This window comes from Rhagoletis zephyria, unplaced genomic scaffold (genome assembly GCF_001687245.7).
Source record: "Rhagoletis zephyria isolate East Lansing unplaced genomic scaffold, Rhagoletis_zephyria_1.1 Rzeph_scaffold_02586, whole genome shotgun sequence".
NCBI lineage: Eukaryota > Metazoa > Arthropoda > Insecta > Diptera > Tephritidae > Rhagoletis > Rhagoletis zephyria.
Genome location: NW_016159670.1, coordinates 14,658 through 30,641, shown reverse-complemented (window position 1 = coordinate 30,641; position 15,984 = coordinate 14,658). Strand labels below are relative to the sequence as shown.

At 35.6% G+C, this 15,984-nt stretch overlaps 3 protein-coding genes across 3 annotated transcripts in view; 2 read left to right on the top strand and 1 right to left on the bottom strand.

Moving 5' to 3' along the window:
- The window catches only part of LOC108367219 (uncharacterized), a 35,992-nt gene extending 31,897 nt beyond the window's left edge, over positions 1-4,095 (top strand). The window contains exon 7 of the mRNA XM_017621813.1: positions 3,713-4,095. Within this exon, the coding sequence (XP_017477302.1) occupies positions 3,713-3,980 (268 nt within the window). The 3' untranslated portion in view covers positions 3,981-4,095. The remainder of the gene's footprint in view (positions 1-3,712) is intronic.
- On the bottom strand, positions 4,012-11,218 carry LOC108367218 (uncharacterized). The gene is made up of 3 exons (XM_017621812.1): positions 10,104-11,218; positions 7,538-7,648; positions 4,012-4,254 (listed from the first exon to the last, which is right to left on the bottom strand). Exons 1-3 carry the CDS (start codon positions 11,216-11,218, stop codon positions 4,119-4,121), a joined length of 1,362 nt encoding a protein of 453 aa, XP_017477301.1. The 3' UTR covers positions 4,012-4,118.
- A 517-nt stretch (positions 11,219-11,735) lies between these two features.
- LOC108367220 (uncharacterized) lies at positions 11,736-15,296 on the top strand. The gene is given in 5 exon segments (XM_017621814.1): positions 11,736-11,828; positions 11,933-12,110; positions 12,113-12,242; positions 14,784-14,894; positions 15,061-15,296. Coding segments are annotated over 5 exon segments (678 nt in total). The 3' UTR covers positions 15,227-15,296.
- Positions 15,297-15,984: the final 688 nt, after the last annotated feature.

The following is a 15,984-nucleotide window of genomic DNA, read 5'->3' as shown; positions in this document are numbered from 1 at the left end:
ATTCTATCTACGAAATTGCCAATCAATTTCAATTTTCTTTCGCTTGAAAAGATTATATGTAACTGTACGACTACACAATTCTACAAATCCATTTGTACATATGTAAATGATGCTGATGCACCTAAGATTGCATTTCAGAGCATTTAGTGATATAAAATCAGGCATGGGTTGATATGTACGTTCATACATACATATATACATTCATATGTACATATGTATGTGCATAAAAAATTCTGATTGTTCTTCACATTTTCATCGCTTCACAGCATCTGATATGTCAGCAGCAATAACTATCTTGTAAAATTTCACAGCAGACAAATGACAAAAGACAAACTTCAAAATACACATGTATGTACGTACATATGTGATAGGATGCTTGTACACTAGGGTGGTCCAAAAATGCATAAGAAAAAGTGGGGAATTTAATGCCGCCATAGGATTCTTCTATACCAAACTAAAATATCCCATCTTTTTTTTTTTTTTTTAATCAAAAAAAATATTTATGGAGTGCTCAAAGCGCTCACAATTTTCCATGTAGTATTTTATATGGACAAAAAACAACTTTTCGTAGAAATGGTATAGATTTCAGGGCTGCAATAGCGACTATCGCTCGAGCTATAAGTCAAAGAGGATAGTTGTGGAATCGCATTCAAGGCTTCAATAGGTGGAGCGCAGCGATATCCGCTTATGCAAAGCTATTGAATACTTTGAAACCTTTGGAGTTGTTTAAGCGCTATTGAATTATTAAGGGTAGGACGTGTAGATCCAGTGGACACTCCTAGATGAAGACGTCATCGGTATATGCCATAACATGATTTCCATTCACAGTAGTTCGCCGAATAACTTTTTTTCCAGGTATCGGATCGATGAGGACTTTTTAGATTTCATTTATGATGGTGTTTTGAACAATCCTACCAATTTTCAGCTGGGTGGGAATTTTTGTAACCTCGAATGTCTAAATTGACCGGACTACAATGCCTACAAATGAAGGTATAAACTTGGTTTTTGAAAAAATAAATAAATGCTCCTGTTGAAGTGAAACGGAGTGTATGTAAACCCATTCTTTCTCAGAAAATCTGCATGGAATTAGAATGCTTGCCAGCAAAGCGAAAATTGATTGTATCAACATATCAGTTAACATCAAATGCATTAGCACTCAAACATATAACAAATATATCAAGAAATTCAACAGCAACAATAACAAATTGCAGCTTCATATATTCTACTAAGTGTTTGGCCGAGCTTCTCCTCCATTTGCGGTGCATGCGTTGATGATGTCACAGAAATGGAGTGACCTACATTTTCACTTTTCGGGACTTTTGCCGTTATTGCTCACTTTACACTGCTCGTAATCATTCGTTCTAAGCACGGCTTAATTTCGCTTCGTTGCAGGATTCATTCTTTTTCTTGTGCTCTGTAACCGGCTAAGAGATTTACGCCGAGTTCAACAAAATAGGCCAGTCTCTTCTATTTTGTGCCAACGGACACCAATTGGAAATGCCAAGTGATGCCAAGTCCTTCTCCGCTTAGTCTTTCCATCGCAGTGGAGGCCTCCCCCTTCCTCTGCTAACACCAGCGGGCTCCGAGTTGAACATTTTGAGAATTGCAGCGTCGGTGTCCATTCGAACGACATGACCAAGCCAGCGGAGTCGCTGCATTTTAATTCGCTGCACTATGTCCAAGTCGTTGTAATGCTCATACAGCCCATCGTTCCATCGTCTGCTGTATTCGCCGTCGCCAACGCGTAAAGGTCCGTAGATCTTTCGCAAAATCTTTCTCTCCCAGGAGTGATTAACATATGGAAACTAGTTTATAGCGAGCCTATTTTGGCATTCAGCTTTATTTAAGGCTTCAAAATATTTTTAGTAAATACTTTTTGTCAACGTTTAGATCCCCAGCGATGTCATAAAATGAAATACATATACTAGTTTAAACAACTTTTTTTTTTGAAGAATCTCGCAAATTCTTTCATCAATTGGCCTATTCGCACAAGACTCATCTTCACCATTGAAATTTTTGAAAGCGCAAAATCATTTAATATTCATCAGTTTCCAAAAATATTAAAGGTTTAAGATTCCAGTTTAGGTTGGAATTAAGCAGGGAATCTTTTTTATTAAAAAGTGTTAATTGCCACCAGTTGGTGTCCTTTCCCACTCCGTTCAGGGCCAATTATGCAACTATTTCTGTTAAAAGTAAAGTGTCGCTATCACATACATACATACATACATACACAACCTTTTACGCCACGCTTATTTGCAACGCTTTTCGTTCAAAGAGTTCATGCATTGTCATGCAGCAACAGTTAAGCTGATAAGCAACTTGCCACATCTGCACTCAAAGTCCAACAGTCATGCAGCTGACATTTAAGTACAAACAATCTTTTGCATTTCGCATTTTAAGTGCAAAGAACAAAAGTACATACATACATTGATATGCGAAATGATACAAAAAGCGACAGCTGCTAAAGCCACTTGCTGCTGAGCAAAATTGCAACAGCAATGAATATCTTCAATTACTTAAAACAATTACATGGGATAAGCGTGTGCAGAACATTTTGACACAAAAAGCAACAGCAAATAAAGTGGTAGAGAGATAGTGTATCAAGTACTTATGGTGAGATAAAGAACTACTAAAGAAACGATTAGGACTGACATCGAATTGATGGATTTACAAAATAGCAAGTTTGTAAAGATTTCAAAGAAGTTCAATAAGATAAAAGGGAGGTACAATACAGTGATGGTCATACTTAAGTACTTTTGTACTTAAAGTACAAGTTTGGGTACTAAATACCTAAATACTGAGTATTTGCGGATGTCTAAATACTCAATCAAAAAGAACTTAACTGTTTAATACTTGCTAAATACTTAAACAAAACAGACTTAGAGCTTAAACAGACGGCAGCGTTGATCCAAATCAACTCGGGAATTAACTGCAGTTGATCCGGATTAAGTCCCAGTTAATTTCGGTCAACGCTGCCGTCTGTTTAAGCTTTTAGATATTTTGGAGTTGCTATTTAGATGTAAGTACAAAAATTCAAAGTATTTAGTAGACACTAAATACCCTGATTTGAAGATTTCAGGTACCCCGAAAATCTCGAAGTAATCGCGAAATAGCGGGAGAAAATCCCAAGAGGCCCCGAAAATCACTTAATAGTCCAGAGAATTCAAAAATGCCGAGATAGTCGCGAAAATTTCTATACAGTCCCGAAATTCTAGAAATAGTCCGCAGAACCTCAAAGATCCGGTAATTCCCGAAGAGGCCCCTAAAGTCACTAAATAGACCAGAGAATATGGAAATCCCAAGACAGTCCCGAAAATCTCGAGATAGTCCCGATAAATAGTCTCGAGAACTCGAAAAATCTCGAAAATTAATAATAACAGCGAAAATTCTGAAATAGCGCCGAAAATCCAGAAGAAGTCCCAAGCATCCGAAATAGTCTCGAAAATATAAACATCGTTTCTAAATTACCAAGTATTTTTGTATCCAGTATTTAGGATGATGTATCTATAGATAAAGGAAAATGAAAATAGAAAGGAGAAAAGACAATCAGCCTTATCATGAGTTTCATTTTCCCCGAATCGGTTCACTATTCACACTTGGTTTCCATGTGAATTTTTTTCGGGCGAAACTCAGGATAAAGCAGAATAATTATTTATAATTCAACACTCCTTGCCAAATACATTATAAATTTAATATTTTTTCCATGTTACAGACTTGGCATTAAGAAAAGCCATCAGTGCATATTGCGCGCCCTCTGTGAGACTGGACAAAAATCCAAAGAACGTAGTCCTGGCACTTTTGTTGGTGAAATAATGCGTGCAGTTTTTACAGTGCCCGAAGCATTAGATGAGGACTTATTAGAAAATCGCATACACTACAAAGATCAACGCTATGACCGTGCCAATGGTTTTGAAGGTAGCTGCAACAAACAGTACGCACTCTGCGAGCAATCACTGTGGGAGACGGAATTTGTGAAATGAGTTAAATAAATAGGAGCAAAATATATTTACATACATACATGGTTTATTTAATGAAAAATATTTAAAGAGCGATTTTTTTTTAGCAATTCATATTTATTTGGGTCATCACAAATCTTTTGTTAAATACGGCATATTTTTTTAATCTTGATTCTGTCGCATTAGCCAGGCAAGCAAATTAAAAGGACATGCTGATCTCAGTTCACTATCGCATTTCTCATAATCCAGTTGCACTATGCGGCTGTACTCATCTTCTAGGCCACTTTTGGTAGGAAAGCTGTAAAAAAATAAAACAAAAGAACATTACTACATATGTTCTGTTTATACTGTTATCGTCGGGGAGCACAGCTTGTTTATGACTGAAGTTACAGATGAAATTATGTATTGTAGACATATACATATATAGGCAAGCTTAAAAGCGCTGTAAGTATTAACGTTTATCAGGTTGTGTTGAATCAATGTTTTAGATTGTAATTATTATGATCATGTTTGAGAACCCACCGAGTTTGGTACAAATTGATGGAACGGTTAACGTGATACATATATGTATGTATGTGGTCATAAGTGGGCGGTGCCCCGCCAAATTTCCAAAATTTTATCATAAAGGTATTTTTTGCTAAAGAGTTATCGCAAACATCAATTTTTAATAAATTAGCTTCAGTATTTACTGATTTATCGACGATTTCGTATTTCTCTAAATTACCGTTATATGGGATGTGGGCGTGGTTATTGTCCGATTTTAAAAAAATTCAAGGCGTTGGCCTGCTGTGCCAAGTTTGGAAGAAATCTAATCATAAATGGGCGTGGCTTTTCCCATTTACCAATAATTTATAATACTCTTATTTTTCGTCTAAAAATTGTTTTAAATATCAATTATAAGTGAATAAGCTTCAGTACTTCTCGATTCGTTTTGGCTGTTACAAACAACCGTTATGTGAACAAAGTTATAATACCCTTGTGCACTGGTGCGCTCGGATATAAAAAAAAAATCAGAAAGTCGCAGAAAAAATATGAAAAGTTAGCTCAAAAAGTTGGAGTGAGCTTACAATAATTCGCATAAAACTATGTTCACATATCAATATTATCTCAATCAAAGCTCGTTTTTTAATCACCCCGTTTACACAGGCAAATCTCAGATTATTAGCCGTCAAATTTGTTGTGCTTGTTATTCTCACATCTCAAGGAAAAGTTATGTTTCTTCTCTGTGCCACCGTGATCACGTTTTTCTGCTATAATAAGCAATATAAATATATTTTAACTTAACATTTTATTAAAAATACCTTTACAAACCTCTTTTACTTGCTAGCGTACATTTTAGTTTACTTTTACATTTGGCATTTCTTCTCTCTTTCGCAAAAACAATCGATAAAACTAGGACGGACACCGAAAAGTTATCGGTTAAATCTGAGATTATTTTATAATTACAGATTAACAAGGGACGAATTTTATATGGATAATCTCTTGTTATAATTACAGATTAGGGTGTTAAGCTCGAAAATGAGGATAATCTACTTATATGTGAACCTAGTATAAAGCTAAAAATTTATACGAATGTTGCGAACACGATTATAAATGAAATGTCAATAGTTCCCACCGATCCCACGTCTGCAAAAAAAGTTATTCAAGGTCAAATGTCACATAAATCGATTTTTGCATTTTTCAGCGAAACGGTAAGATTTATCATAAAAATAGGTGGGACGAAAGTGTAGATCATACAACTATATATAAAAACTTTTATAAAAGTTTCTTCCTAAGGATTACCATTTCTGAGATAGAGCGATTCAAAATTGTAGCAAAAGGTGCAGGGCCGGATTTACTTAAAATGCCGCCCATTTATCTTTAACCTACATAAAATATATGAAAAAAAATCTTTGCGTATACCATTCACAACTGAAATAAGTAAATGCCAAACATGTGGTTCAATTCATTGAATGTTTAATTGTATGACAATAATCATATCTACATACACTTGTGAGTTCTAATACATATTTTTAAATGCAAATATATCTTACTTTTTCCGCAAACTGATCGCTCAAATCTTCACAGCTTCCAAGCGTTAGAGTAAATCCGACTCAATGCACAGAATAGCTAAGATATTTAGGCCCGGTTGTTCAATGTCTGGTTAGCACAAATCTGAGGTGGAAACTCCGGTTAAATACAACGACTGCTTTATCGTTCACATGTTATATCTGTTACCAGCCAAACCCGATTTTAGGACAAGCTAGGATCGGGTTTGGCAGGTAACATATTAATGAAGTCGAAATCGTCAATAATATTATTTAACTGGGATCTAGTTATAACCACACAATGAATAACCGGCCCTAAGTCGATTTGCCCTCATAGAGGCATGCGTTTCGCGCTTGTAGGCAAGAAGTGTAAGGAAGTCAGCGGGGTAGGCATGCACGCACGGTCAACGAATTCGAGGGGTTTTTTGACGTTTCTCTTTTATCGAATTCCCTTTTTCGTATTTTTACTTTGAGTTCGCCATTCGCTCCGCTTTAAAAATGAGAACGAAAGAATAGACCCAAGACAATTTAAGGTTTAAATGGCAAGAAGCGCCACCAAGAAAAAGTCATCGTGTAAATGCACGAAGATTTTCGAAGACTTTATAAAAGAGAAAGTGCAAAAAAATGCAGGGTGAAAAGTCGTCGTGTAAATTGGCTCATAGTTGAGCGTAAATAGTTACTGACCCTTTTCAAACATGAAAATGATCGTTCTGCGCTGCAGTTCGCCATAGCTGATTTGATGAATATTCTATATGCTATCTCCTCTTTTAGGTAGTATAACCCGTTTGTCCGTAAGAGTTTCAAAAGGTCGGATGGAGAATTACGGTCGAACTTTTTTTCAGAGCAATACGCGTTTAAGTGCACAAATTCGTCGTCCACTAAAGATTCCAAGTCAGAGTTATACATTTTTCTTAAACGTTCTGATCTTTTAGGTAGTTCACTGAAATTTAGATTGCCGAATTCAGTAATAACTGTAAGTTTTTCGTGAATCCTTTCATATGCTTCACATTTCTTCCGCAATTCAGAACCGAGGTTGTCAAGAATGACGTTGAAAGTGTTTAGACGAAAATTACGTAACCTTGAATGTCTAACTTGACCGGGTTATTTCATTCAAATTTTTTCCACTTTTTTTTTGTTTCTCAGTACGGGTTTTCTGTCTGTGTGCCCACCTTGAAAAAAGTTCCAACTTTCTGCTTAAATAAGTTCATCTTAAAATTTAAGTTACAAGCGCTCTGTGTGCGCGTCCCTTGACGTTTGGAAACCAGAAACTCAGAGCAATATTTTATACAAGTTTTAATAATTTAATAGAAGTAGAAGAGACTTTAACCGATGAAAAAACAGAAACACTTTTAAAAAATTATCTTAGCCTTGGCTTACTAAATTTCGAAAGTGTGTTGACGCCCCTACTGAACTGTTAAAATTTTTAGCAAAAAAATATGCCCATTTTCGAATTCAAATGAATCCTCTTCTTTACATTTTTTTAATTTAACCGTTTATACTTCGCACTTTTTCAAATCTAATTTCATTAAATCTTTATTTTACATAAATACTTACGTAAAAATTTGCCGTAGTATATCCTGCACCATTGAGTATCCTGGCGGTAGCAAAAAGCGTTTACAATCACAGATGGCGCGCAAAACACAGGATTTCAAGTCGATCCCAAGACTGTGGAGTAAATGGAAGAATGTTTTGTATAACTGAGGTAATTAAATTGATCGCTTAAGACGACAAATAGTGCTGGACTTAAATCTTCTAAAAAGAATGAGTGCGTCTGTGCCATGCTACGCAGGCGAAATTTCTCTGGATTAATATTTTAATTGTTCCATAATCGTAATAGTTGTATGTTTCGATCGACTGGACTTAGCATAACATAACACTGTGTTGAGTAATTTGATTGATAAGGTGAGTTTTGTAAGGTGAGATGATTAAGGTGAGCTGGAGTAAATTGAGTTAGGGTAAGGTGGGTTGGCCTAAGTATAAGTGAGGTGAGCTGAGATCAGATGGGATGAATTGAAAAAAATATCATGATATAACACACATACAATATAAAACGTAAAATGAACAATTTTCGAAATATCTTGAAAATTTGTTTATCTTTCGAAAAACTCAAAAAGTACTATTCCGACTGAGACAAAAAATATATCACGTAATGGGGCTTAATATGTATTTCGAAAGGTAATCAAAGAAGATTGTTGTATTCGCTTTTCTCGAGTTTTTTTTTTGCAATAACTGCACAAGACCCAGAAAAGAGGTTCGCTTCCTTACGAAAATAAATGAGACTTACATTTATGTTTAGCGATCCTAAATTAATCTAAACAAAAAACGCTTTTTAGCGAAGTCCTTTTTCATGTAAACAAGTGTAATTAATGAATTCGTAATGGATCTATTTTTTATGTTTTCTTTTTAGCGATTTTAAGCTCAGAATGTTTCTTTAGAATGAAAACTGTATGTGCGTATGTACCTAAAGAAATAAAATTTTGAAAATTCATTCTAAAATAAATGAAAAATGTTCAATAGATGAATAATGAAACTAGCCCTTTCTTATCACTAAAATTTTTTATTTAGCTCTTTCTAGCCTTTCTTCTGGAGATTCTACTCCTTAATGGATATTTATTTCTGGCAACACTAACACTCAAGCAATACGTCTCGGCATTTCACTAGCCGGTACACTCGGCTTAGAATCGGACATACCAAACTAAAGCCCCAACACCTCCTTACAGGATGCGCCCAACAGCATTGCCCGTTTTGTGGAAAGGAAGAAGCACTTCGGATCCAGCGATCCCTTTTTTAAATGATGTAATATAATGTGTTTGTTAAGTATAACACAGATTTCTTTTGTAAAACTCTCGAGTTATAGGACCTGGCAGCTAGTACTCGTTCTTGTTTTAGTTTTACACCCCTATTGCGAGTGTCGACTAGTAGTAGATAAATGACTCTTAGTCGATTATCGACTATCCACGGTATTACCAATCTTTTTTCTCGTTCAAGAAACGAGAGTAGGTGAATAGTTTTTAGTCGCTCATCCTTCTAAAAACAAACAGTTGTAGAAGGATGAGCGACTTAAAATATTCACAGTCTCTTATTGAACGAGAAATATACATCGAATAATAGTCGTTTTTTTACTATTTACTTGTCGACACTCGCAATAGGGGTGTTAATAGTTTATATTAATTCTAATATTTAATTTTATTAAATTTAGTGCAGTTTTAAAAAGATGTTTTTTCTGAAAAATCTTTCGTCATTTATTTTATTCATTGGAATGCTCATGTTAAATAAAAGCATGTTTTTAAAGTGCTATTTTTTAGATAATTTATGCTGACAATAGACAAGGAATTATTTCAATAGATAAGGAAAGAATCCTACTTTCGAACGAAGTATATCTAGTATTATAAGAATATGTAGCATTCTGTAGAAATATATATATGTATGTACGTTTACTATATTATATCTGTATACATATGTATGTATATCCTTAACTCAGGAAAATACTAATTTTGCCGCGGCAAATGTTATAGCTTTCTCTGTGTTGATTACGAATCCGTAAGTATACAATTTTCATAAACTCCAGTGAAAGGTTCTATAACCTTTTTTAATTGCGATAATCACTCAAACTTCGCCAAAATCACTTTTCGCTGTTTAATAAATTACTATAAGTGATAAGGTCAGGTTTACAGGGATGGTATCTTCAGGGACAATTGTCAAGCTTTAATTTAAGCCTAAATGGAAGGTTGTATCATATTTTGTTTCTTTGCTACGATTTTTGACACTTTTACCTCGATTTTCTCAAAATCTGGAGCTGATGGGAACTTAATACTTACGGATTCGTAATCAATACAAAAAAGTCTACCAAAAACAGCTTTAACATTTGCCGCATCAATTTTTCCCCATTTTTGTTGGCCTGTGTAATCGACCCTTAAGCTATAAGATCTTCAGCACAGGGCCTTTGAATACAGAGAGACATGAAGTGGGGAAATTCCTGGGTAAACGCCCAAAATGGTCTAAACGGAACCACCTAGACAATTGTAGCACAAATGACATAGAAACGATAATATTTTACGCATAAATGTAGCTTTCCTAACTGCATGGCGGTTAATAATTAGCATTTTAAAAACAAACTCACATGCCACTCAGTCCATCTAGCTGATGGTACAATTGCCTACGATCACGATAGCTGTGATAATGTTTCCATTCATAATGCTCCTCCAATTCAGGGAAATGTACATACATGGGCTCTATTTCATCTAGTTCATCTAGCAATTGATCCGAGTTGATTGCACTCTCCGCTCCACCATCCACGTCACGTTTCACAACATCATTTTCACTGATATTTGCTAACCCATCCATGGGTGCGTCGCGTTGCCAATGTGCATGTTTCAACCATTTGCCGCCAGTAGCAGGCGCATTCCCCCATTGCTGCCATTTGCTAGGCTTTTGCTGCCACCGCTTGTTCGCCGCCCACGGCGCAGACGTAGTGGACCACTTACGCCACTTAGAGTTCTGCGCCAACCAAGCGGGCTGCTTTTGCGGCCACTGTTTTGCCGGTGTCCATTCGTAACGCTGCGCATAGCCTGGTGCGCCATATTTGGACCATTGCTGCCACTTAAGCGGTTGCGTGTAATATTGTGAGACAGTTGAGGTGGGCGGCGCCGGCTTTGTGTCCACCCACTGCAGCATTTGGCCAGACTCGTCAATGCGCTGCACTAGAGGCGGTTTGGTAGCCGGTTTTGCTTTGTAACGTATCAGTGAGCCAGGAATCTGCACGATCAAAGGAGCAGTTGGCCCCTTTGCTTTAGGTTTCGCAGTTGTTGTCGGACGCAAACGCTTGGGTATCAAGTCTAGGCGACTGGTAATCATGGGATAGTACACGGCCAATTCGATATTGAAGGTGAATCCCGTCGGATAGTTGGCGAGTAGTTTTTTGCTCATTTGCAGCGTTAATTTGAGACGCGTACCGGGCGGTGCAAGCAGAAAGCGTTTCTTGCGTGAGAAAATACGTTCCACGGCGGGGCGTAGCGTTGTTGTACCGGTGTCATCGCTGTAGCTGTTCGATGCACTGGATTTTGAAGGATTAGCTTTCGGTCTCAATACGTTGGTGGAATATATTTCCTTTGTAGTGGAGTGCATTGATGAATTGGTGTAGCTGACTTCACGAGGGCTACCAACCTCAGCGTTGATCACAGCAAAGAGTAGGAATACGAATGTGTGCCCCAATGCGAACGAACGTTTAAAATTCATTTCGTTTTCTTTTTTATTCGAGCCCAGTTGCGAAGCGTACTTTTCGAATGACTAGAAAGTTATTACTACTTGCTGTGAGGCTCTTGAAACTGCCAAGCAGTCCAACAAAATTTATTGCATTTCCTTTCACTTAGTAGCGTAGAGCAGACAACATGATCGCGTGCTCTGGATTCAACTCATTTACTCTTACACACTTTTTATTTTTAGTTATTTATTTAATATTTTTTTCTATTTTTTTCACCTCATCATAGCACTAATTGGGCCATCATCATTACTTCTTCTTCTCTCTGTTTATTATTGACATTACGCATTTACAACTCGTTGATATTTCTCCCACAATCAGTCGTTAATAGAGTTATCAATAAATGCTATTTAAAACCAATTGTCATCTTTAATATTCCAATAGCCTAGTTTTTTTAAGAAACGGCAAACTAGAGTCGGTCTTACTGAATCAGTATTTCGTGCACACAGTTTTAGTCTTATTTTGTACTTCACAACAGGGATTTCAATCGTGAAAATGTCTCCGCAAAGTATTTTTTTAATATTCACAACCGTATCCGTCAGCCGGCTAGACGCTTTGATTTATCCCAATCAATCAACCAGCTTAGCCGTAATTCACTTACAACATCTCGTGTTACACATTTACTGCTGCTAACTTATTTTCTATGCCTTTAAATAAACAATAATTTTAATAAACGTCGCATCACTTTTCAGCTTATATACTCCGTTTCATATCCTATCGTCGAATATTTTCCAGAGCGCAGTATACTCATAGATTGGTGCTTTCAAATGTCCTACACACTACCTGGATCGGTTTCGGCTTTTTATAATATACCAATATGGCCAGGTATACAAAATCCTAAACAACGTAAGAAGCGTGCCTCGCATAACGAATAGCAAGTCCAGAAGTTAAGCAACATTTGCAGTGGTTGGAGAAATATAATCGCAAAACAGCCAAAAATCAACATCCGATGGATTTGACGGCCGGTGAACTCTATCGCGGCTTAGTGGATTACTTCACTAGGTATGTGAAACAGTGCACGGACTTCACCACTTTATTGGTAAATCTACCCACTTTTTAGCTCTATAAATTATTTTGTACCATTTTTAGCAGCAAAGTCTAAAAATCTATCAATATTTTCCGGAAAGTGAGAAAAGAGATTTAAACGAACGCGGTATATAAATATTTTGTTATCAAACACACCTAGAACAAAAATGAAAAGTTACCTCTAACCGTAACCAATTGAAAAGTGAAATTGCATCTCTTGGTTATGTAAATATTTTTCGTTTGCGCTATGTTTGTGCAGTGGCCTCAACTTATGGGTTGCAAATTTCAAACACTTCAAATCTCTTTTAATAAAAAAAATTGTGGTGGAGAGTAATTGTTGAAGCCTACTATTAAATTAATCCAGGACCGGAATCACGGCATCCGTGATCAAAATTAGTTTTTAAGATTACGACATTCGGTAGTGAACTCCCTCTTTCAGTTTTAATTTTATTGGAGAGAAAACAGCTGCCATTTTATTTCAGTTGATTTCGGATGCCGTGATTCGGGCCCAGTTTTATGTGTAGGTTTTGACATTAATAACCACCGACGCAAAAATTCAGCTGCTGTGGTAACACCACCTTAAATTCGCCTTGATTTATCCTAAACGAGTGGACACTATCATTAATACTTCTTTTAAATAATCTACCAACTTCTACTATTTTTTAATATGTATGTAAAATCTACTACAATTAATTTTTTTTTTTAAATCCGTGCACGGTTGGCAGTGTTGGTTGTTTCCAAACAAACTTGGTTGTTTTTGTTTTATTTTTTCGAANATTCGCCTTGATTTATCCTAAACGAGTGGACACTATCATTAATACTTCTTTTAAATAATCTACCAACTTCTACTATTTTTTAATATGTATGTAAAATCTACTACAATTAATTTTTTTTTTTAAATCCGTGCACGGTTGGCAGTGTTGGTTGTTTCCAAACAAACTTGGTTGTTTTTGTTTTATTTTTTCGAATTTGGTAGTTAAGCAATTTTTTCTCTGATTTGTTTGTTTTTTTTTTTTTTAATTAGAAATTAACAAATCTCTTCTTTACAAAAAGTATTATTGCATACTGAACGACAAAAATTAATAAATGAATGCATATAAAATACATATAAAAAGTTAATATGTGATTGTACACACAAGTATTTCAATAATTTTGGTTTTTGTAAATAAGTTTTGCTTTTTGTAAAAGATGCGTGGAAAACAAATTTGGCTGTTTTTTTTTTTTAATTTGGGTCTGATGTGAATAACGATTTTTAGAAGAAAAAAAGAATACTTGAATAGAGATGAGCGGTAGTAATTACACTAAAGACTTTAGCAGGGCAAGTTCGCAATAGTCCTGATGATAAAAAAAAACAAGTGCTGCTCATAGTTTCCTCTGATTGACCGCGATACCTACTGGCTCAGATCTTATTTACCAGACCAGTTGAGATTGAATCGATGCTTTTATTCCAAGTCATCTCTAAATATTTCATTTTCAGTAAGAACTCTCAAATGGCAGTTTACTAAAATTTTCTCGCACAACTGTAGTGCGTGCAGTGTTGCCAGAACTCTTTCAAATGCTAAATGGGCAAGAAAAATAAAGCTAAAATAAGCTGAATCAAAATTTAAGTTATGACTAGGAACAATAGCTAAATTAACAAATCAGATATTTGATTTCAGTGTCGGTAGAGCACAAAAACCAGCCGACCCACGCAGATATCGGATAAAGTCGAAGCCTCAGAAGCATTTCTTTGTGTTTTCTGACGAGGGAAAATACAAACATATGCGATATTTTTGCACTTCATCGTCGCAAGGAGTAGGATGAATTTGAATATTTGTATACATACTAAGAGGGTATATTTTTCAAATTAGAACTCCATAAATAACACTAAAAAGCTCATTAAACTTTTCAACATTTAAATTTGCAGTTAATATTTTGAGCAAGAGTAAAAAGCTAAAAAAGCTAAATTTTTTCTTTAACCCACATTGTTTTTTTTTTATAAGTCAGCCAAGCTGAATGTATCAAAAAAAGTGATCTGTCAAAGAAGGGCTGAATGTAAATCCAGGATTTCCAAAATTGATCTTATACCCATGGTTTCTTAGCAAATTTGCTTAGAATTACACGTAGAATCCTCCTATGCCATGCGCGCATAGCCAAAAATAAATATTGACCTGCCCTAATACATATGTATGTATACTTTTTTATAACATATAGGAAGGTTTTCAAATTTTTACTGGTTTACAAATAGTCAACTCGAAAACGTACCAAGAAATTTATGTATAGGGCAGAGTTAGTTTGCACTTCCTGAGCTCAAAACTCATTTTTTTTTACTGTTTTGATTCGATAATAGTATTTTTGTGTTTTTATTTCATTTTATCGAGAATCAGTTCAACTCAATAACAACTTTCCAAACAAAGCCACCCNCATCTTTCTCTTTGACACCATGTCTGAAATCCCACGTGATCTGTCAAATACTAATGCATGAAAATCCTAACCTCAAAAAAATCACCCGTTACTTACAAACACACTCCTTTCCAGCTTTGGACTGCATGAAACCTGTCTCCTGCGCAGTATTTGCGAATTGGCTCAACATCCATTCGACGATAAGCATCACACCATACTCACTGAGCTGCTGACATTTGTATTGACGTAAGTGAGAATTTCTGTAAAATATCGGAACATTTGTACATACATAACAAAATTTAAAATTTATCTACCCTTAAAAAATATGTTTGCATTTAGGGGAGATAAATTTTAAAAGCTACTTGAGCAAACGGCCCTAAATAATTTGTGTTCCTGTTTTTTCTTTTTTCAGGCCATCTCTGCATCAGGGTTTCGCTGAGCATGAGAAAATCTACCAAGAAGCCTACGAAGCAGCTGAACTGTATGGATTTCTAGGCGAGAATTGCACTGCTTTATATGCTGATTGTAAAAGAGACTTATTGAGCATCCTATCGAAAATTATTTTAATAAATGATTAAGCAAAAACTTGAGTAAACCAATTAAGGCGGTGTCCATAAATCCGAGACTGGGTACATTTGACAAATTATATTGTGCAACAATTTAACAATTTCAGGGTCATTGTCTGGGGGTGGAATGTTTCCAACTCAGGATGAAAGATTTAGACCCATATAATAAAACCTCCAAACCTTTTTGCATTCTAATGTAAAATTTTTTTTTGTATAGCCATTTTAGTTTTGCAATTTTTTGCTCGAGTGTTTTTAGAATAAGTGGAAAAAATTTAAAATTCATATCGGATCGAAATATATAGTTTGGGTACATACAGTAAAATTTTATATTTTTTTGGCTCTTCACGAAGGGTGTTTTTTACCATTTTGGGGTCTCTGAATTAAATGGGTTAGGAGGTCGCTAAGGGGTTAAAATCATTAAAAAATTATTAGCCGGAAAATTTCACTAATCGTATTCTCAGGCAAAACTTTATACAAGGAATATAAAGGTAGACAGAAAATAAAAAAAATAAAACTTGTTATGCTTTCTTTTAGAGTTTGTTCATAAATAAATTTTGTCCATCACCGCTATCATCAGAATCTGAGTCATAAATGATGTCCACTGCTTCCCTACTGTTCAAATTCTCATGATCAGGATCTTGGAACACATGCTTACTTCACCAGCAAATTTCTGAAATAATTGACATTCCCTCCGCATCTGTAATTTTCTTATATTACAGTAACTTAAAAACGATCCTCCAAATGCTTTTTTATTCTGACCCTTTACAATA